We start from the raw sequence: 23,695 nt of genomic DNA on the forward strand, positions 1-23,695 counted from the left end.
TATCAGATATGTTGAAGGTGTCGATACATTAATATAAGTATCGACACTTTTGGAATTTAAAAGGGGAACAATAATAGCGCCTATAAAGTGTCGATACTTTATAAAAATATATCGATCCATAATAATATAACAGGTAAACAAAATGCCAAAATCGGTCTATAAATGACAAAACCGGCAAAGCGCTACCAGATATGTTAAAAGTGTTGATACATTAATATAAGTATCGACACCTTTGGAATTTAAAAGAGGAGCAGTAATGGCGCCTATAGTGTCGACAATTTATAAAAATGTATCAATCCATAACGATATAACAGGTAAAAATATGACAAAACTGGTCTAAAAATGACAAAACCGGTAAAGCGCTACCGAATATATTGAAGGTGTCGATACATTAATATAAGTATCGACACTTTTGGAATTTAAAAGAGGAGCAGTAATAGCGCTTATAAAGTGTCGATACTTTATAAAAATGTATCGATCCATAACAATATAACAGGTAAAAAAATTGCAAAAACGGTCTATAAATGACAAAATCGGTAAAGCGCTATCGGATATGTTGAAAGTGTCGATACATTAATAAGTAGGCGTAATAAATTATCGATACTTTCAAAGAAATAGGTAAATAGCTTATCGAAAGTATCGACACCTGATATAAAAGTATCGACACTTGGGTAATTGTATCTATTAAATATAAATAACATATCCGGTGTAAATATAAAGGGCATAGCTAAATCTCCTCTGAAAATAGATAGAACATGGACGAGCTTTTGAAATCGAAGCGTAATTGTTGCTGCATTTCAGAAGGCGTTTCTAAAGCAAAGTTTGTTTGTTTGTTGATGCAGTCGAATCGAAAAGTACGTTGTTGAAACTCTAGTTTTTTATTATTACAGTAATCGAAAATAGGGTTTTTATGTGTTATTTGGGGTTTTTGAAGTAAAGAAGTATTTGGGACCGATTACATGTAGAAAGTAATATTATAGGTAGATCATAAATATCGATACTTTTATTTAATATTATAGGTAGAAAATGATATTATAGGTTGTATAAATGTGTCGATACTTGGAGTATTGAGTGTTCCCATTCGTTTAAAGGAAATAGGGATTAGGGTTTCTAGGTTTGGTTTGGGGATTTCGAATCGAAGCCAAGAAGGATTTGAGATCGATTATATAATATTATAGGTGGAAAATAAATATGGATACTTGTATATAATATTATAGGTAGAAATGATATTTTAGGTTGTATAAATGTGCCGACACATTTTATAGTGGCCATTCAAATTCTTTTGAAGAAAACCGTTTTACCACAAGAGTAGTTATCTATATTTGTATATTAAATAAAGTGTATGTAAAAGGTATTTGATTTGATTTGCGTAAACTGATATATGAAGGAAAAATGGAGTCAATGGATGGAAAAATTGTTGGTGGCGCAGATGACTTTGAAATTGAGGCTGAGATTCGATCCCAAAAACATCGAAACCCATAATTTTAATGTAATAGGTAATTTTGCAATGTAACCGGTATAAATATACCAGTTTAATTAGAAAACAGGTCAATATAATGTATCGACACTTTTTAAATTTGTGGCGGTACTTTTTGTCCAGAATGTATGCCCAAACTAGATGCACCCATAAAGTGTTGATACATTTATAAAAAGTATCGATCCCAAAAACATCGAAACCTATAATTTTAATGTAATAGGTAATTTTGCAATGTAACCGGTATAAATATATCGGTTTAATTAGAAAACAGGTCAACATAATGTATCGACACTTTTTAAATTTGTGTCAGTATTTCTTGTCTAGAATGTATGCCCAAACTAGGTGTACCATAAAGTGTCGATACATTTATAAAAAGTATCGATCCCAAAAACATCGAAACCCATAATTTTAATGTAATAGGTAATTTTGCAATGTAACCGGTATAAATATATCAGTTTAATTAGAAAAGCAGTCAACTTAATGTATCGACACTTTTTAATTTTGTTTCGGTACTTATTGTCTAGAATCTGTGCCCAAACTAGGTGCACCCATAAAGTGTCGATACATTTATAAAAAGTATCGATCCCAAAAACATCAAAACCCATAATTTTAATGTAATAGGTAATTTTGCAATGTAACCGGTATAAATATACCAGTTTAATTAAAAAAACGGTCAACATAATGTATCGACACATGTGTAATTTGTGTCGGTACCTTTTTAAATTTCACGTGTTTTTTCCCTTAATTATTTATTTATAGATTATAATCAATACAAACTCCAAATCGAAAAACCCTAAACCTAAACCTAAAGGCAGAAGAGAACTCTTCGACTTCGACGAATATCAGTGTTCATAATAGTTACGATCAGATATTCAGGTAAATTTATCGATATTTTGCCATAAATTATGGTTTGATTGATTTCCAGATTGGACTCTTTTTTCCCTTAATGTGTTTGTGTTCCAATGTAACAACATCCACACCCAAAATGGCTCTAAAACGTCAGCGTCAGAAGCGCACTCTTTCTCAAAGCTCTTCTCAACTACAACCTCCTTCTCAAACAATAATTTCTTCTAAGGAAATCAGGTCGTTTGAAACTCTGAACTTTAGATCCGATGCGGAGAAAAAAAGATGGCAGAGGAGTTTTAAAGTAAGGAAGATTCGTCCCGAATGTGTCATTGACCTGGGTTTCTTGCTGGATGATAAATATGCATTTAGTTTTAAATCCACATTTACATCTTGGGTTGGCTTGAATTCCTTGGTGTAGAACCAAAATATTACCCCAACCTAGTTAGAGTCTTCTACAACAATGATTCCTTACAGCACGAGCCTAATAAGACTAATATAATAGGAATTAATACCCATGTCATGGGGAATGATATATATATATATATATATATATTCGGATACTATTGCGGAGGGTCTAGGTGTTGATAATAAAGAGGATTCAGATGAAAATGATTTAGATACTACACTACAACGGGTTGCTAGAAATAGCCCAATTCACCTAGATGTAGAGTCGAGAGTGTTTCACAAAATGCTCACTTGGTATATCCGGCCTACTAGGGGAAAGCATTCAACGATTCGAGACAACGATTACTGGTGGATAGCAAAGTATAAATCCAAAACGGCTCCAAACATTGCTAAACTGATATTTAATACAATTGCATATATGGTCACAAAGGCAGCAACAATTTTAACTTCACTACCATATGGATGTGTCATCACCCATTTGTTGAATAAGAAAGAAGTTGATTTTTTGCATGACGCCCCTGTTTGATTAACCCACAAGATTGACATGTTATTTATTAAAAAAGCGGGATATGATTTTGTTGAAAATGTCAGTTGGAAGCGTGTCAAGGATGTCAGATTAGATCAAGAGAGGGAGGAAATGGACCCCATTGGCCATGAAGACGACCAACCAATGGGAGACGCAATGATGGAAGAAGCTCCAGAAGCTCTAGTTGGAGATGATGTCACAATTAAGACGGTGATGGAATACATGGTTAATTTTCGGGAGCATATTGATTCCCTTGTGAGTGGAATGCGAGCTGATATTTCATCATTGCGCGATGAAGTCTCTATGTTGCGTGATGAATTACGTCAATGACATCAAACGAGTTAGGTAATTAATTATTTATGTTTCTAAACATTTATACGTTCTGAAATGTATTTTATTTTCTTTTAACAGATGTGGACAACCAAGCTGTCAATAAAGATGAAGATGACGATGAAGATGATGATCCAAACAAGTATATCGTGTCTGTAACGTCGCCTGCAAGAAAACTTGTAATTTTTTATGTCAATGGTGTTCTTGCCTACTTCCCAAGACAGCCAAAAGGTTTTAATTATGTTCTTTTGTATCCATTATTTTAACATATAAGCATAGAACTTTAATCTCATTTTCTTCATATTGTAGATGTTGTCTTCATAACGAGATTATATGAATTTATGCATTTTTGTGTAGACAATTTTGTTGTTGTCATTTGGTCTTTCAAGATGAGGTTAAAACTGTTGAGAAATTGGATTACTGTAGCCAAAATCGTTAATATACAATTAAATGTTAACATTCAAACTTGATTACAATCTCAGTCATAACATCGACCGTGTACTTGAGAAACTACCTTAGCTGTCTGACCATTTTATATTCATTTGGGTAAGATGAATGTCATTACAGTTTGCTGACTTTTATTTGTCTATGATTCCTACATATTTATGTTTGACTGTTTGTGAACAGGATCAAGCAAAGTGAAAAACATACGATAATGTTACCTGCTATAAAGATCTCAATGATATTTGGAACGCGTTTCCTGATTTTAACAACCTAAATACACTATTGGTCGATGATTCAATGGAAAAAATGATTTATAATCTGGTAAGTTACATTTATGCAATATGTTTTTCCAGTTAAACAGGTGTTCATACATTGATTGATTAACAATTTATGTGTTTATATAGAAATACAATTACATATGTCCACATCTCTTTGACGCTGCTTCTCATTCGAACGATAATGCTCTAGGTATGACACAAATTTATTTCTGTTTATACGAATTTAGTTTATTGTTAGTAAAATTGCACCTCATTAGTTTGATAATTGAAATTATTTATATATGTCCTCAGAAAAAGGCGGTAACATACGAGAGTATTTGGAAAATTTGTTGAAGGCGCCTAATGTTCCGGACTTCGTTAGAAATAACCCTTTTTCATCGGATTAATTCCATGGGTACATTATTTGAACATTGTTATGTATAAATTTGTTGTGTATGTATGTTTTGGTTTGATTATATTGTGTGTATATTTTCATTCGGATGGGATGGCCTGTGCATAACAAAACAATCTATCTATCTCTTCCATATGAGTACTTTACTCCCACCATGTGACAAATGTGACAACCCCATCAACTCACAACTCAGCTTTGAACTCAATCAATATTGTCTTTACCCGCTTGATGGTTCATAACGCATGTTACTTGAACAGTATTAATCTATTATGCAATTTCTATGTTCAATTTAACTCTGCATTTCAAATTCATTTCATATGTAATTGGAGTTTAAATTTCAATTTCAATTTGAGTTTCAATTTCAATATAAATTTCGGCTCCACTATAAATATTAGTCCGAGCCTTTGTTCCATTCAAACAACAACTTACTCAATGGAAGCAGGTGAGGTAACATCAAATTCCATTTCTAAGGTAACAACTTACCTTTTTCAAAACTTATTAACTTAGACAATATGCATGTTATCATTGATTATTCCTAATTTCCTTTGTTTTTTTTCACCTTTAAATACGAGGGAAATCCCGACCATCGTACAAGTAGGAAAGATTGGATATATGAAGAATGCCTTTCGGATACTATCCATTTCAGGTAGCTCATTTAGATAGGTTAACCCTAAATCGAAACTATCTTAGGCAAACATACTTGATGTAGAAGCAGCTGCATATTTAAAATCTCAATGGTGATGCATTTGGTTCTCAAACAGTTAAATATGGGTGGTATAATGGAAATGCAACAAATGGCAACTAAAAATCCCGATAATTGAGGGCTACAACTTGTAATAATAACAAAAATAATTGAAGGGTGCATGTGTATAAACTATTGATACTTTGCTAAATTAACAATGTAAACGGTAAAATTCTACCGGTGCAATGATAATATGCGTACATGACAAGCGTCTGAACTTGTCATTTACGACTATTTTCATTATATTGGAGAACTTTTATCCGTTTACATTGTTAATTGTACCGGGGTTTATGCTTTACGTGTGCATCTTCCATTATTTAACATTATTATTAAAAGATCTAGCGTTTAATTCTCGAGAATTTTTTGATGCCTTTTGTTGCATTACTCGTGTAGCACCCAAATCATAAGTCTGAAATGTTTTCGATGCTTTAAATGTTTGAGAACCAAATAGATCGCCTTCGAGATTTTAAATATGCAGCTGCTTCTACATCAGTTATGTTTCTCTCAGACGGTTTCGGTTTACGGTTATCCTATCTTCGTGAGCTGGATGAAATGGATAGTATTCAAAAGGCATTCTTCGCCTTTCCAGTCTTCCTGGTTGTTACTCAAAATTATGATGGTCAGGATTTCCCTCGCATTTCATTTAGGTTGATTGCTCCAAATATATAACGACATTTGATCTCCAAATCGTTGTTGGTTGATTGGTCGGGCTTTTATATCCATATTTGCTTCTCTATATACCGAGACATTTGAGGATTGTTGAAATATCAATACTAGTTTAATGTATTTTATATATGCGTGCAACCCATTTTGAAATTATTAAAGAATCATTTTCAGTAATCTTCAGAATGAATGCCCAACCAAGGTGCACACATAAAGTGTCGATACATTTATTAAAAATATTGATCCCAAAAACACCAAATAAGTTAATTATAATGTAATAGGTAAATTTACAATGTAACCAGTATACATATACCGATTAATTCCAAAATAGGTCTACATAATGTATCAACACTTGTTTAACTTGTGTCGATAATTTTTGTCCAGAGCCCAAAAGGGGTGCACTCATAAAGTGTCGATACATTTAAAATTGTATCGATCCTAGAAACATCGAATAAGTTAATTATAATGTAATATGTAAATTTAAGATGTAACCGGTAGAAATATACCGGTTAATTCGAAAATAGGTTTACATAATGTATCGACACTTGGGTAACTTGTGTCGATACTTTTTGTCCAGAATGAATGCCAAAGGGTGCACTCATAAAGTGTCGATATATTTAAATTGTATCGATCCCAGAAACATCGAATAAGTTAATTATAATGTAATAGGTAAATTTAAGATGTAACCGGTAAAATATACCGGTTAATTCGAAAATAAGTACATAATGTATGACACTTGTGAACTTGTGTTGATAGTTTTTGTCCAGAATGAATGCCCAAAAGGGGTGCACTCAAAGTGTCGATACATTTAAATTTGTATCGATCCCAAAAAAATCGAAAAGTTAATTATAATGTAATATGTAAATTTACAATGTAACCGGTCGAATATACCGGTTAATTCGAAAATAGGTATACATAATGTATCAACACTTATGGAATTTGTATTGAAACTTTTTGTCCAGAATGAATGCCTTTGGGTGCACTCATAAAGTGTCGATATATTTAAAATTGTATCGATCCCAACAACATCGAATAAGTTAATTATAATAATAGGTAAATTTACAATGTAACCGGTAGAAATATACTGGTTAATTCAAAAATAGATCTACATAATGTATCGACACTTGTGGAACTTGTGTCGATACTTTTTTAAATTACGCGTGTTTTTTGTTTCCTTAATTATTTATATGTAACGCTATATAAACCCCAAAGACAAATCTCTTCCTCCGACGAATACCATTGTTCATAATAGTTACGATCAGTTCTTCTGTAAATTTATCGATATTATGGTTTCAATTAGTTTTTGATTGATTTCCAGATTGGACACTTTTTTCCCCTTCATGTATTCGATAGGTATATTGTCGAAACTCTAATTTTTAGAATGTTAGTCTTCGGAAAGAGGGGTTAGGTTTTAAAGTTTGCGTTTTTGAATGGTTATAGTTGAAAGTTCAATCTTTGTTTGCGAAAATGATGACCTTCAAATGGAGCCGCGTATCAATATTGAAGAAAATCGAAAGCGACCAGTAAATATCAAGTATTCATGAAATTGTTCTTGAATGGCAATTGGATTAAAGTATTTAATAACTTTTAATTGATTCAAATCTCTACAGTCTGACTGAATACGAAAGGATAAAGAAAGCTCATAATCATGTTGATGCATAGCCAATAAAACCCCTTGCAGGATCCAAATGGTAGCTAGGAATTGGTAAGATAAGTTTCCTTTGAGGGTTAGGGTTTAGAGCCCTCCAACGTAAGGAGTGCATGATTGAACATTACATATAATAGTTGTATTCATTGTTGAGGAATTGTTCTTAATTTTATATAAGGATAGTTTGTAATGATATACGTTAACGTTTCGGTACAATTAATTAGATGCATGCAATACCCTATATCCTCGAGACAGAGCACAAGAAATCTGACATTTAAATATTTACCAAGAGCGATAGCTTTTGCTCTGCATGAAGACCAAACTAGAATCAACTTTGCAATTATGCCTATACTGTTGAAGAGAATCTGCTGAATGATAGGATTTGCACAACTACAAGTATTTTAAACCTTAAACCCAACTACTCACATGGAAATTTATGCAACAGAGATGTCAATCATTTTATGGGAAATCCTGACATCTCTGTTGTATAAATTCCCATGTGAGTAGTTAGGTTTAGGGTTTAAAATACTTGCAGTTGTGTGCAAATCCTATCATTCAGCAGGTTCTCTTCAGCATGATAGGCATAATTACAAAGTTGAATATAGGTTCGGTTTTTATTCAGAGCAAAAGCTACGCTCTTAGTAAATCTTTAAGTGTCAGATTTCTTGTTCTCTGCCTCGAGGATATAGGGTCTGCATGCATCTAACTAATTGGTCCCGAAACGTTAACGTATATCATTACAACTATCCTTATATAAAATAAGACAATTCCTCAACAACTGAAATACAACTTATACGTAATGTTCAATAATGCACTCCTTATGGAGGGCTCTAAACCCTAAACCCTCAAAGAAAACTTATCTTACCAATTCCTAGCTTACCATTTGGACCCCCATGTTTTATTGGCTATGTAGTCAACATGATTAACCTGGATAATCCTAGTTACAGAACTGATTCCGCCCATGATTGCGGGAGACTCTAGTTTACAGATGTTTGGCATTTATGTGATGATGCGGATGGAATATTAAATGGTCTTGTAAGCCACAATCAAAATAGACTAGAGGAAATTTGCTAATGTATGGGAAATGTATACAATTCATAATTTTGTATCGATTATAATTTTGTATGTGAATGTAATAGGTTGTATGAGATGAGAAAAGTTAGCAATAGGTTGTTGTACATGTTCTTATACACAATAGGAGTCATGTTGATACTTACGATATATGGAGATCGTTGTCATCACGTACGGGACTGAATGGCCATTCCATTTCGTCTTCGAAAAAATCAGTTGATGTAGGCTGTGTGCTTGTATTCAAACTGAGCTTTACTTGAGGACATGTTAGTTTGTTATGTCCCTCACCGTTGCAGAACCACATCGCCTAATTTTCTACTTGACCTTGTTCTTCGGTACTTCTTTTCACTTGCGTTGTTTTCGTTGAGGGTCACGAACGTTGTTACTACATTGCTCTGGTTGACTGAATCATTCAAACCAAACGAGTTTTCAAATTCTCCTGTTAGTCTTTTCATCTTATCTCTTGCGGTTTTGAAAGACGCGTCTGTCTTTGATGCAATGTAGCATAACCTACTTGATGTTGCACGTAGAGCAGCGAACCTTGCCATTTGCATCACTTCTGGAGGCACATTCAAGTCAACATAACTGGGTGCAGAAGCCTTTGCTTAGTCCCCCTACTTTGAATCAAAGTCCCGGGCAAATATGTGTAATCCAAGTGCTTCAAAATGTGAAGTTGATGGCGACATAGAAGTCCAACGGTCTCGAATTTTCTATATGAGCAATTTAGGGTTTTCATACGAGAATCAAAATTAATTTCAAATGTCCTATTTTTTCTTTGTACAATGTCTCCGTTGAAGTGAAAGAACGCATGAAAGATTCGCGTGTATATCTCAGCAACATGACTTTCAAGGTCGACCAGTTTTGTGATATGGAAGGGCTTCCTCTGGGAACTTAAGTAATCTGATTTCAACTCGTTCAAAGGTATTCTACTAATTCCATCTTCAATTGCACGAACAACATCTAAATATGTCTTCTTGTGTTTCAGTGCAATCGCGAGTGAATCATTCATAGACTCGCACCCTTGTGTTGAGCGAATATTGGCAAAGAAATGACCGGTTAGATATGCTTGTGCCTATAAGTGATGAGTATTTCCCTTCTCAATCACCCATGGATGTTTTTCGACGTTGAATTCTGAAACAACCGAATGCCATTGAATATCAAATTCCTTGGTTGTCCACCAGGAAGGCATGCATTTTGAGAATGCTGCTGTAAATTTTGGGTCACCAATATTTGCTTGTGCATTGTGAGAAAGATGCCAAGAGCATAATTTGTGCTTAGCATAAGGGATAACAGATTTGATAGCCCTCTGCATTGCCCTATCCCCATCGGTGACAAGTGAAATAGGCGATTTATTCATCATGGCTTCTAAAAAATTATGTAGCACCCACTCGAAAGATTGGGACGTCTCGTCAGCGATTATGGCAGTGGCAAACACAATTGTGTTATGGTGATGATTGACACTGGCAATAGGCATAATTGGTCGACCATACAAATTATCTTTGTACGTTGTGTCGAACGCAATTACATCACCGAAGCATGTGTAATCTGATCTCGATGTACAATCCGACCAAATAAGATTATGCAATGCCCTTGATTCGTCTACCGAGTATGTCATAAAAAACCCGATCATCAGTTTTTTATAATCAAAGTAAGCAATAAGCGCATTCACATCCCCATCGACGATTTCCTTTGTTTTACCTCTTTTAAGTGCATTGTAGAGGTCTTTATGTGTAAATCCAACATTATGATAGCCCCTTGCCTGCTGCGTTAAATAGTTCATTACTTATGATGTGCCAACACCGACCTCTTTCAATGCTGTTGCCTCATCGATATCAGCCTTACTTACAGCTCTATTAGAACACATAAATGGTGTCATACCAGGTGTGCACAATGCATGATTATGTTTCTGATAAGACTTACTTATAACCCAGTGATCGTTTGTATTTGTTGCTGTAACTACAACTCTAGCCTTGCATCCTATTCTTGTGACTGGCGTATAAGCACGTTGGCGATCAACAATATTGACTTTTGATACTCGAAACCCTTCTCTGGAACACAAAATTCTTGTGTCTTCACATTCCCTTTCACGTCAAGCCGTGTTATTCCCTTACATGCACTAAACCCATGTTCCCGTACGAATCCCTTGTAAAGTACCAACTTGATCACGTGAAGAAAAGAGCTGACCAATCAATCTATCAGATTCATCAACATTATATACTTCATGGCATTCCTCGGTTGGCTTAACATTGTCTGTATCAGTATAATCCATGGTAAAAATTTTGTTGTTCAAGTTCAGTGGTCCCGGAGTTGATGGAGATGTAAGTAAAGGTTCATTGAACAACATGTTGTAGTCGTGCTTTCAATAGGATATGGTACTAGTATGGTAGTTGAAGGGTGGGTACAACATTAATTCGCATGACATATTTAGGTATGTACAATACTACCTAAATACGTGTCGATATATTTATAAAAAGTATCGATCCCAAAAACATCGAAACCCATAATTATAATGTAATAAGTAAATTTTCAATGTAACCGGTATAAATTTACCGGTTTTATGAGAAAATAGGTTTACATAATGTATCGACACTTGTTCTCCAGAATGAATGCCTAAAGGGTGCACGTATAAAGTGTCGATACATTTATAAAAAGTATCGATCCAAAAACATCGAAACCCATAATTATAATGTAATAGGTAATTTACAATGTAATCGGTAGAAATTTATCTGTTTTATGAAAAAATAGGTCTACATAATGTATCGACACTTGTTTAACTTGTGTCGATACTTTTTTTCCAGAATGAATGCCAAACGGGGTGCACGCATAAAGTGTCTATACATTTATTAAAAGTATCGATCCCAAAAACATCGAAACCAATAATTATAATATAATAGATAAATTTACAATGTACCCGATAGAAATATACCGATTTTATGAGAAAATATTCTCCAAAATGTATCGACACTTTTTAAGTTTGTGTCGATACTTTTTTTCCATAATGAATGCCCACGAGGTGCATGCATAAAGTGTCGATACATTTACAATTATATCGATCCCAAAAAATCGAAACCGATAATTATAATGTAATAGGTAAATTTGTAGTGTTACCGGTATAAATAAACCGGTTTAGTTAGAAAATAGGTCAATATAAGCGCTACCTATTACATTATATAAGCGCTACCTAATATGTTATTGTACTTGATAATATTTCCGGTTAAATGCCTATTTTATTATATAAGCGCTATTTATTACATTATATAAGTGCTACTTAATATGTTATTATACTTGATAATATTTCCGGTTAAATGATATAATATAACCGGTCTAAATTTTAACCGATCACTTGTTTAACTGATCACGCCGTTTTTTAATATTTTTTAAGCGCCACACTGCAAAAGCTCCCGAGAAATATTAATTAAATAAAATATTATAAATATAATTCATATATAAAATAGAAAAAGGAACAAAATCAGTGCGAATAACCTTAAATAAAATTTATCGTACAATATTAATTAATTTTTAAATCAAAGTTACCTCCCAATCCAGATGTCGCCTACCAATTCGTCAATTTATTAAGCTTGCTTCCTTTCCTCCGCCTTTCCACTTTTCAACAAAGAAAGCGAAATACGAAATCAGTTTTCACACTTGTTTATTTCAAAAAGTGTGGCTCAGCTCCACATAAACATAAATAAGTAGTAAAAAACAAAAACAAAGACGGTCAAAAGGCAGAAGGACCTCTCCTCTTTTTTGTGTTGGGCTCATGGCGGATCGAGCCTCCTACAGTTTGGCTCCCCGATTAGGTTGGTTCTCTTCTAGTCTCTTTCACTACTTTTTTTTAATTATATATTTATAATTTTTCTTCAAATTTGCATACTATTTCAGCGCGTTTTTAATCTCAACTTTGCGCGTAGTTTTAAATTGATCCGTGATAGAATTGTGTTTGTTTTAGTGGATATTTTACGGGGCTTTCCCTTGAGGAAGTTGGAGTTAGGTCTTGAGTTATAACTTAGTTCAATTATTGAGGAAAATGGATTGATAATTTGTTAGCATTGAGGAACTTATTATTATCTGGATATATCTGGATTTAGGGTTTGACTGTTCAATTATAGAATTTATGATGATTTGAGCTTTCCTTGCTTGCATTGAGGAGTAGTGTTTTCATAATAACTTTAGTTTTGAAGTGAGAACACTTTGTATAACTTTAGAAAGCTTTGAGGGGAAAACACTTGGACACTATCAAATACGCTACTCATCTGTGCTTTGGTAGTGCAATTCATGCCTTGTTTATCTGCTATAAACACAGGAAGTTACGCTTGCATCCTAGGTTTTGCTGACAGAAACTTTTGCATTATGGACAATTTGTAGCTTTTACTCTCTTTAAGGCACTGTGAATGCTCCAAACAAAATTTAACAGAGTGATTTATGTTTTTGTATTTCAAATAACAATGTGCATGATTTGAGTTATAATATCATCATTACTAGACTTTCTTAAGATTTTGAAAGTGGAATATAGGTCAAGAGTGTTTTTTTAATGATAATATGAATGAAGCTTTTTGCTAAAATAGGTCCCTCTATCTCTTGGACAAGCGTGAACTCTTACCATGAATGAAGTTTCTCTTTCTCCATGTCATGTGTTTGCTTGTGCTAATATATCTTTTTCTAATTATATTTTGTTTCCTGATTTGTAGATATTGAACAGATATTACTAGAAGCCCAGAATAGGTGGTTAAGACCTGCTGAAATTTGTGAAATTCTTCGAAATTATCAGAAGTTCCAAATTACATCAGAGCCTCCTAACAAACCTCCAAGTATGAACATTGAAAAGCATTTCATGGTTGGGACAAAATTTCATGACAATTTATGTTTATTGTGAATAAACATAATTATATTATGATTACTAAGTGATTTGATAAAAGCATAAAGGAATATTCATTTCAGAAGTATATTGATGTTGTATTGAGTGTTCCTTACTTTTTAATTATTTAATTTTTCTTTCTTGTACTTTACATTCCTAAAAAATTGTTTTGTTTGATCATTAAAGCTAAACAAAATGCTTTAAGAAAACATGCAACGTGATTATCATTGTGATTTATTGTTATTATTATGATGATATTATGGTTGATTTAGAGTTAAACAGTCAAATAGATTGACATGAATTTAAACTTTGCAGGTGGTTCGCTCTTTCTTTTGATCGAAAGGTGTTAAGATACTTTAGGAAGGATGGGCATAGTTGGAGGAAGAAAAAAGATGGAAAGATTGTGAAGGAAGCTCATGAGAAGCTGAAGGTAAGTAATGCAGCCATAGAAAGATGAAGTTTTCTTGTTCTTGTTATATAATTTTATCAATTCATGACATCTTTATTTAGTGATTATACTCATCGATTGGAAATTTTGCCTAAGAATAACTTCTTTAAAACTATTTTAGGTTGGGAGCATTGATATGTTGCATTGCTACTATGCCCATGGAGAAGAGAATGAAAACTTTCAAAGGCGCAGCTATTGGATGCTTGAACCGTATGGGCTAATTATATGTATTTAGTATATGTTTTTATGGTTAGTCATAGACATTATGGGGATGTTATCATGTTCCTAGACTTTTATGTTTTCTCTCTCTTTTGATTTATTTCTTTATTCCAGTTAATTACACATATATTTTACTTTGCAACTGTGTCTAGTGCCACAGTGCTTAGAAAAAGGTGCTTCTATGACTATGAGGACCAGCTATGCGGGCATAAAGTAATATCAAGTTAACAGTGTTCAATAATTTGTTTATGCATGAGCCTTGTTTTCCATGTAATACATGTTGGTTTTCTTAGAAGCCTCTACTGGTTTTTAATGTGGGGATTTTTGGAGTGCAATAGATATGATTCATTTTCTTTAGAATCTGTTACAATGGTCGTTGCATCATCTTTGTTTACATTGACTTGTTCATCAATTGAGGAAGTCGATATTTAAATTGATTTATCAGTGTTTTTAGGCTAGAGTAATTTACATTCAATAATTTATTAGTAAATAATGCAATTATTCTGTGACTTCTGTGATGTTTGGAACCCTCCTAGGGTAATCACTTCATTGCTGGTCTGATTTGTATATGTAATTTATTTATTTAATTTTTTTTGGGGGGGAGGGTGGTATCTGGAATTCCAAATATAATATCATGTCCCTAACCATTGTTAATTTTGGTTTGAATGGTTTTATTACTATTGTAGGGATTTGATGCATATAGTTTTTGTGCACTACTTGGAGGTTAAGGTAACTACTCACTTTTATTTCTGATGACAATTTTTTTGACTAGGCTACTGTTTTACCTCCTTTGAGCAGTCAAATCTTTCCACATGTTAAACTTTTCCTTTCTTCGGATTTGACCTTATTGGTTTCTTTTCCTTCAGGGTAGTAGAACAATTGGAGGCTTAAGAGAGACCAGTGATGTATCAAACTCGCAAACAAGCAGTCCTTTGACTTCTAGCTATTCTGTTATACAAAAGAACCTTCTGCAAATTCAAATTCAGCAAGCTCAATAACCAGTTTAACATCCTTATGTGAAGATGCTGATTCTGGTATTTTTTTTCCTGTGCTCTGTGCTATTCACATCCTTTTGCCAATATAGTATAATGCTATTAAGTTTCCATCTTTCTTCTCTCATTATGCGTAAAATTTTCAATTCCACTTATATGAGGTACCATGCAGAGGATAACCACCAAACAAGTTCTAGAGTCCATACATCACCCCAAATAGGAAATGCTACTGTGATGAACAAGTTGGATCCCAGCTTTCTGAATCATTATTCTCCACACCCCTTTCAAGGTAAGCATTGTTGTTTCATAATTTTGTTTTTATGTCAGCTCGTTTCTATTAATTGATTTATGCATCAAATTTCTGCATGATTTTGCATTTGAGTGTGATGGGAACTTGAAACTCTTAGAATATGATTATGAAGGCCAAGTATCAATTCCTGGAACAAATGAAGTTTCACATCTTCATGGAGATAGACCTGGGGATATTAATTATGGCTCTTGTATGACCGGATCTCAAAGAACACTTGATTCATCTTGGGAACAGGACTTGGAGCAATACATGCCTGTATATACCGATGCATCCTTTAATGCTTCACCAAATTCTACTCAACCTGATGCTATTAGCACTAGCCTGCAACAAGAAACAATGATGAAAGGCAAGCTATTAACAGATGAGAGTGCTGGCGGGGAGTTTGGAAATCCTTTACCAACACAAACACATTGGCAGGTATTCTTGGTAGTTTCATTTTGTATCTTAGGTATAAATCATTAGTTTCTTCGTCATGTTCATAAGTTTTAGATTGTACCATAAAACTGGTTTTTACACTTAAAGTATACTATTTGTAATATTTTTTTCTTCTGTATATTATCTATCATATTATGTAGAAATTGTCTGAACCTAAATGCTTAATTATTAACGTTAATGGCTTCTTGGTATCATTTTTTCAGTGCTAAATGTTTATATATTTTTTGTTTATTGGTAGAAATTGTTATTCTTTTTCACTTTCGTTTAATAGCATACAGCATTTAATAGTGTCAGAGCTGAGCGAAATTTAGATGGTTATGGTAAACCGTCGGCTTTTGAATTTTTTTACTGATGCGTAATGCCTAAATGATTGATTAGAAGTAATAGAGCATATAGTCACAAAATATCCAATTTTTAACCAAACTTATCTTCGTATATCTGTTTTCTGTCTGTACTTTTGATATTTAGACTTATTGGATCTTTTGTGAAATTCACGATATATAGGTTTTCTAATTCAAGTACATCTTTCAGATTCCTTTGGCTGACAATGCCTTAAAGTTGCCCAAATGGCCCTTGGATCTATCATCAAATTTTGATTTGCCATATGATACTAAGTTATTTGAGCAGAATGCTCCTGCTTTTCATTTGCCAAACGCTCTTGAGGATTTCTCCAGCCATGATGATTTAAATGATCAACATCCGCATAAAAATCATCAAATACAGAGTAGCAATGCAGATCCTAATTCTTTCATGAGAACATATTCTGAGAATGATATGCATTTGGATGGAAATGTCAACTATGCTTTGTCTCTGAAAAAATCATTACTTGATGGAGAAGAAGGTTTGAAGAAAGTTGACAGTTTTTCATGATGGGTTACTAGAGAACTTGGAGAAGTAGATGATCTGCTGATGCAATCCTCTTCTGGTATTGCCTGGAGTGCTGTTGAGTGTGGAGATGTTTCTGATGATGCCTCTTTGAGCCCCTCTCTCTCTCATGACCAACTCTTCAGCATTGTTGATTTTTCTCCAAAGTGGGCATACATAGACTTAGAAACTGAGGTATTAAAGCTTTTGTTAAATTTGAGAAGTTAAGTTTCTGCAGCAACGAGCATAATGAAGATTTTAGTTAACCACTTGCTTATTCTCTTGGCCTTTTCCTCACCTGCTTTCTTATTTAAAAGTTGATAAATTGTCATGTTTTTATTACTTGTGCATTCTTCAACTTTATTCTTCGTGTTACTTTTGGCTGGTACTTTGAGGCACGCATAACCCTAGCATGCTAACTGCTTAAAGTTTTCAGTGGCTTCATCTGCTAATGTTTTCTCTCTTTGCTTAGATTTAATTGTTAGACAGACACATAAATGTATATATATCACATAAGCCCATTATAGCCCCTGATATGAAGTATTGGTATATGTCATTCAAACACTCCTCCCTTCTTTAAATGTATAATTAGCTTTTGGTTTTCTAGAATTTTGTGACGTCCATTCTTATTTGATAGATGACCAACTTAGTAAAAAAATGGTTTTCCCCCTTATTTTTTGCATCACGAAACAGGTGTTTATTATTGGGACATATTTGAGGAGTCTAGAGGAAATAGCAAAGTATAACTGGTCATGTATGTTTGGGGAAGTGGAGGTTCCAGCTGTGGTTATCGCAGATGGTGTTCTTTCCTGCCATGCTCCTCCTCACAGTGTTGGGCAAGTCCCTTTTTATGTTACATGTTCCAACAGGTTAGCTTGTAGCGAAGTCCGAGAGTTCGACTACCGTGCAGGATTCACTAAAGACATAAATATTTCAGATATCTATGATGTTGCCTCAAGAGAAATGCTGATGCGATTTCAGAGGTTACTTTCTCTACAATCTTTCAGTCCTACTGATCATCACTCTGAAGGTGTTGGGGAGAAGCGAGATTTGATTACTAAAATTATATCAATGAAAGAGGAAGATGAATGCCACCAGATTGTTTCCCTCTGAAAAGGATTTGTCTCAACATGAAGAACAGGAGTGCCTCCTTCAGAAATTGATGAAAGAGAAGTTGTACTCATGGCTTCTTCACAAAATAACGGAACATGGTAAAGGACCAAATGTATTAGATGAGAAGGGTCAAGGTGTACTACACTTGGCTGCTGCACTTGGTTATGATTGGGCAATAAAGCCTACTGTTACTGCTGGAGTTAGTATAAATTTCCGTGATGCAAATGGATGGACTGCGCTTCACTGGGCTGCTTTCTGTGGCAGGCAAGGACCTCTAAACTTGTTTCTGTTATATGCACATAGAGTTTTCAATTTTAATCTGAAAAATTCTCACCAAACTGACAGTAATTTAATTACGTATTGTGTTTATAAAATCATTTGGAAGCATCCTAGGTGTAAATGAATACATTATTTTCTTGTCTTTTTATAAAGTAAATGCTCTATTAGAAGAAAAACTTGTATACTTTTGTTATGCGTCTGAATCTTTGTTTTCAAAATTCAGAGAGCAAACAGTTGCTATTCTAGTGTCCCTGGAAGCTGCACCTGGAGCTCCTACAGACCATACTCCAGAATTTCATTTGGGCAGAACTCCTGCGGACTTGGCTTCTGGCAATGGACACAAAGGAATATCGGGTTTCCTTGCAGAATCTTCTTTGACCGTTTTCCTTTCTTCTCTTACAATGAATGATAAAAAAGAAGCTGAACAAATAGTTTCAGAGCGAGTGGCAACTCCAGTATATGATAGTGATGTACAAGACCTATCGCTGAAATACTCAGTTGCTGCTGTATGCAATGCTACACAAGCTGCCCATCGTATACATCAAATGTTCAGGATGCAATCCTTCCAGCAGAAACAGTTGAGTGAGTTCGGTGATGGCGTGTCAGATGAGTTTGCCATTTCACTTCTAACTGCTAAAGCACGCAGGCCATTGCAAATTGATCGTGTCACCCATGCTGCTGCAACACAAATTCAGAAAAAGTATCGTGGTTGGAAGAAAAGAAGAGAATTTTTATTGATCCGGCAAAGAATTGTCAAAATCCAGGTTCATTGCTGCTTTTGTCTTTGCTGAAGGTTTTGTTTCTTGGTTTATCTTTTCCTTTCTCTTCTCTGAACTTTTTCTTTGGAAAAGGGTTATTTCATTATCTAATTGCATGTCTTTGTTTTATGGTGAATCATGTGCTATTCTGTGTTTGGAAATCTTAAGTGACAATATTTTGATATATGATGTGCTACATAGGCAGTTTTTTTATGATTATGATTTTACACTTCTTTTAGAGATAATAACATAAAAGGGATTTGAATATCTCATATTTAGGGGTTTGACCATTTCATTTTTTATGACTGCTACTGTCGCGACTTTTACCATCTTTTAATTGTATGGATGTTTACTATATGTTGTGTACTTTTTTTGGGTGATTTATATGTTGTGTATTTATGAAAAAAATGGAAAAGTGAATTCATCATCTTATGAAGAAGTGTAAAATTGTTAGTTTAAGGATTTGTTGATATATTATTTACCTCTTAAGCTTTAAAATCTTGAATTTGAATAATGATTTGAAATTTTATGGTGCGAAGGCCCATGTTAGAGGACACCAGGTGAGGAAACAGTATAGACCAATCATATGGTCCGTGGGAATTCTGGAGAAAGTTATTTTACGATGGAGACGTAAAGGGAGTGGCTTGCGAGGATTTCGACGGGGTGCAATTACTAAGGAACCTGACCCACAGTGCACGCCCTCGAAAGAGGATGATTATGATTTTCTCAAGGAGGGAAGAAAACAAACCGAGGAAAGGCTGCAGAAGGCACTTACTAGGGTAAAGTCCATGGCTCAGAATCCTGAAGGACGAGGCCAATATCGAAGGTTGCTGACATTGGTTCAAGGGATTCGTGAAAACAATGTTGTTTTCTTTTACATAGATTTCTACTTTAGTAAAGTTTACAATTCAGCAGGCTTCAATGATGATAGTTAGTTACCTTTGACGAGTCGATCTGTCTGAGATTTTGTCTTTGCACCTTGAACTTGATCTATTTCTGTCATTCGCTGTTGCTTCATCTGGATGTTAACTAGCAAGGCCAACTATAATCTGGCTATGGTCATCTTTGGTTATTGCGAGACATTTCTATTACTTAAGGCCAATCATTAGCTTGGTTTGAGCTATTTTTCCTTTGATTATTAAGATCATTGTAAGTCTCATAAGACCTATTTTAAATTCTTGAGATGGTATACCGTAGTTTTAATTTTGAAAATGTGTTTATTATTCAACAAACTCGCATTCAACATTCTTTTTACCTCAATATTTTATCAAAACACTGACCATTTCGATATTTATTTCTACAGACTTGCAATATGGTACTGAGCAGTACAGAAGTGGGTGATGGTGAAAGAGACAGTGATGAAGACCTCATTGATATCGATTCTCTTTTGGATGATGAAACTTTCATGTCTATTGCATTTGATTAAGCTCCTTCAAAACTTGCCCCGACATATCCAGCCTGTACATAAACTGGTACAGCAGCTTCGTAGCCAGCAGTATGAAGTGTTTTAACTTGGGTTGTCTGTGAATATAGCATCTAACGTACATTACTTGGTTTGTTTGTAGGTAACATGGAAATTCTGTTTTACTTTTTCAGGTTAAAATAGTGTTTTTAATCCCATAAATTTGTTAACTCAAGGGTTAGTGTGTATTATTTATTGATTCCTGGGAAGATTTAGTTGTAAAATCTGTTGAGAGGAAGGGATTACGAGTGATATTTTAGAGTGTAATTATGAACATAGTGATTCCCTTTGTATGCTTATTTTCTGTTTAAATCTCTCTTTTAATGCTAATGAAACCAATGGAGCTGCATTTTTATCACATGAGAAAACAAAATGCATGCTAATTCTCTATGCCACTTCTGAGTTTACAGTAACAAAACGTTGTGCTCATTAATGAAGTGGATTCCCGCTTAAGAACAAAACAAGTCTTGAGAGTGAATGTACATAGAGTCCTTTGGCATTGAGGAAATTAGAGCATGGCTCAAGTCCTCCCATGCACCTCACCATTTTAATCTTTCCTGTTTCTGGGTAAAGAATGCATTCAACTCTTCATTTGATGGGACGGTGCTTATCGGAAACTCGCTTAGGAGGCAATTTCCGAAGTATAAACAAAACCAAAGCTGACGGAAGAATCTCCACCAACTGTAGAAAAAGAAGAAGCAACACAACAGCTGTTGAAAAATGACACATTACAGCATCAATATCTATTAACCTAAAGTGTGTGTCAAAGAACATCAGCTTTAGATATCATCACACAAAAACCTCTAGGAAGCAATCATGTCCGGGCGATATTCATGATGCATTGAACTATATTACGTCTTAAACAAACCGGTGGAACATGACCAGCCAAAGTTCGATCTAATTGTATAGCGTGAATGAATGAGTAGCACACTCCGGAAATCAAATGTACCATGTAGTAGATAAGGTTTAGGAGGGGATGGTATAGAACATCGACATCGGCATCCTCGTCAAAGGCTGAGACTAAGACCTGTGAAGCGAAACCGATAGAAACGATTTCTTGTTATGTACAAGGAAGTTTATGTAGTATTTACAATGTTATTTTCGATCCAACATGATTCACCATGAGGCATCTTAGCACGAAACAAGCACAACATATCCCTGTTACGAAGCCAACCTGCATGGAAATAAGGTCGAAAACAACGTTGAATGACTGATAAACAGTTGAAAGGGTATCGGAAGTCTTTACAATTATAAGTTAATAAACCTCAAACAGCTTTTTCTGGCTACCTCTGGATTCGATGGGGAAGCGTCTCAACATGTAGAACAATCTAAGAATGTAAAGTACTGAAAAGTGAATAGAGAAGGAAGAGCAACTGAATTCTGTCCGAGGTTTAATATCGACTCTTACCTCCCACCATATAGAATGAACCCGGATGCAGCACAAAGCGAAACAACTGCAAAATGCAAAGAAATACACCTATGCATCAGCTTTTCAAATCGCCCAAAATAAGTCTTTCTACTTTTAGAATCTATTCAATCGTTAACTCTGTACAAAAGGTTAAACTATGTCATGGCATTGAAAATGTGAATTCAAAGCAGATTCAAAGAAGAAAAGCTTACTTGAAATGAAGACTAGCTAATTCGATTGCAATCGGGCTTTTACTTAACCGTATGGAAATCCATATGCATTCCTTTAGCTCAAGAAACAGATAGGCTCCTATAGATGCATTGTGAAATCTGAAAAACCATCCGTCTAGATGATGTGCAATTACATTATTACTTTTACCTGAGCTAAGTATATAAATCCGTTGATGCTATAGTATGCAGGCCTAAGTTTATTAATTGGAAGACTTCTTGCCTAAGAAACAAAAACAGAGAACAATCCATGAGAATCGATTCCGCATAGTATTATGCTAAATGTCGACGTAGCGAAGGATAGTTGTCTACCTGGTAATATATCTCTGCCCAGAAAAGAACAAGCAGAATATATGTTGAAAAAAATAGAAGATTAGGCAGATCCAAAAGCACCATTTCGAGTGCCTGTATATGGATTGATGTTATAATTAAAGCAGTGAAGCTGAACTAGGATTATATCGATAATACAAAAACTATTGCCAGGGATAATCAAATTCTCTACTCATTTCCGAAAACCGAAAACAAAGAAGACTTAGACATTATATGGAAGCCATTGTCATGAAACTCTAAAGATCATATGACGCTGCTATCAGATGCTCATTCACTACAAGTAACAATTAAAATCCAGAGCGTCGACTGTGACTCTAAACAACAACACATACCTTGGATTTAACGAGAAACACGGTCTTGTAGAAACAGAAAAGAGCAGTCCTCACTGTTAGAATGCCATACAATAATTTTGTTAGCCAAGTTATAGAACAGCTAGTTGAAGAACTATGGAAGATGTAATGCACAACTCTTACATCCATTCACAACAAAGTTCATCAAGAGGAAAGCCTTTTGTGTCGTCCACCCGTACTCCGGCACTCGCAGTTGAATACGGCATAATTTTACCTAAAAATCGAATCATTAATGCCATAAGAAAGCATAATCTTGCATCTTATGCTTCATGATTTTGGACAATATCAGATAGAAGCACAAGTAGCTGGGAGCAGTGTTGGGATTTACATGAATTTTAACAGTATATTGTCGAATACATTGTGAATACATACAATACATAGACATATCAAAATTCATACCCAGAAATCATTAACGTATTGAAATTTATATAAATTCATAACACAAAAGATTATGGCTTTACCAAAAAAAAAATCACATGCATGCATAATAAGGTATTCATATTTTCACATTAAAATCCCATTGAAAGACATGAAAAATGCATCAAATTACCAGCGCAACAAATGAAATAAGAGCATAAAAAGAAGATAATAAATAGAAAATGAATCCCTGCCATTCCTCGGATTCATCAATCTCATCCCACCAACCAAGCATTCCCACGACATCTCTCAACAACGATGCTTTCTCTGTTAGAACAAAACCCTTTACTCTCACCATCTGAAGGAACTTCCCCAACTGTGAAAAAACAATGGGAAAAACCAAATAAAATTAAAAAAAACAGAAAAATAGATATTAGAGAAAACAGCCATTGATAAGCGGGAAGGAG

At 34.5% G+C, this 23,695-nt stretch overlaps 1 protein-coding gene and 1 pseudogene across 1 annotated transcript; one reads left to right on the forward strand and one right to left on the reverse strand.

The window, feature by feature from the left end:
• The first annotated feature begins 1,546 nt into the window (after positions 1-1,546).
• On the forward strand, positions 1,547-20,847 carry LOC120133774 (annotated as a pseudogene).
• A 282-nt stretch (positions 20,848-21,129) lies between these two features.
• Positions 21,130-23,039, reverse strand: LOC120133785 (tobamovirus multiplication protein 1-like). Its single transcript, XM_039150304.1, has 9 exons — positions 22,854-23,039; positions 22,504-22,596; positions 22,343-22,414; positions 22,177-22,247; positions 21,965-22,033; positions 21,821-21,884; positions 21,677-21,730; positions 21,506-21,583; positions 21,130-21,237 (listed from the first exon to the last, which is right to left on the reverse strand). The coding sequence occupies exons 1-9, from the start codon at positions 22,998-23,000 to the stop codon at positions 21,145-21,147; spliced, it is 741 nt and encodes a 246-aa protein (XP_039006235.1). The 5' UTR covers positions 23,001-23,039; the 3' UTR covers positions 21,130-21,144.
• Positions 23,040-23,695: the final 656 nt, after the last annotated feature.

The sequence above is a fragment of the Hibiscus syriacus genome, unplaced genomic scaffold (assembly GCF_006381635.1).
Source record: "Hibiscus syriacus cultivar Baekdansim isolate YM2019G1 unplaced genomic scaffold, ASM638163v2 tig00001777_pilon, whole genome shotgun sequence".
NCBI lineage: Eukaryota > Viridiplantae > Streptophyta > Magnoliopsida > Malvales > Malvaceae > Hibiscus > Hibiscus syriacus.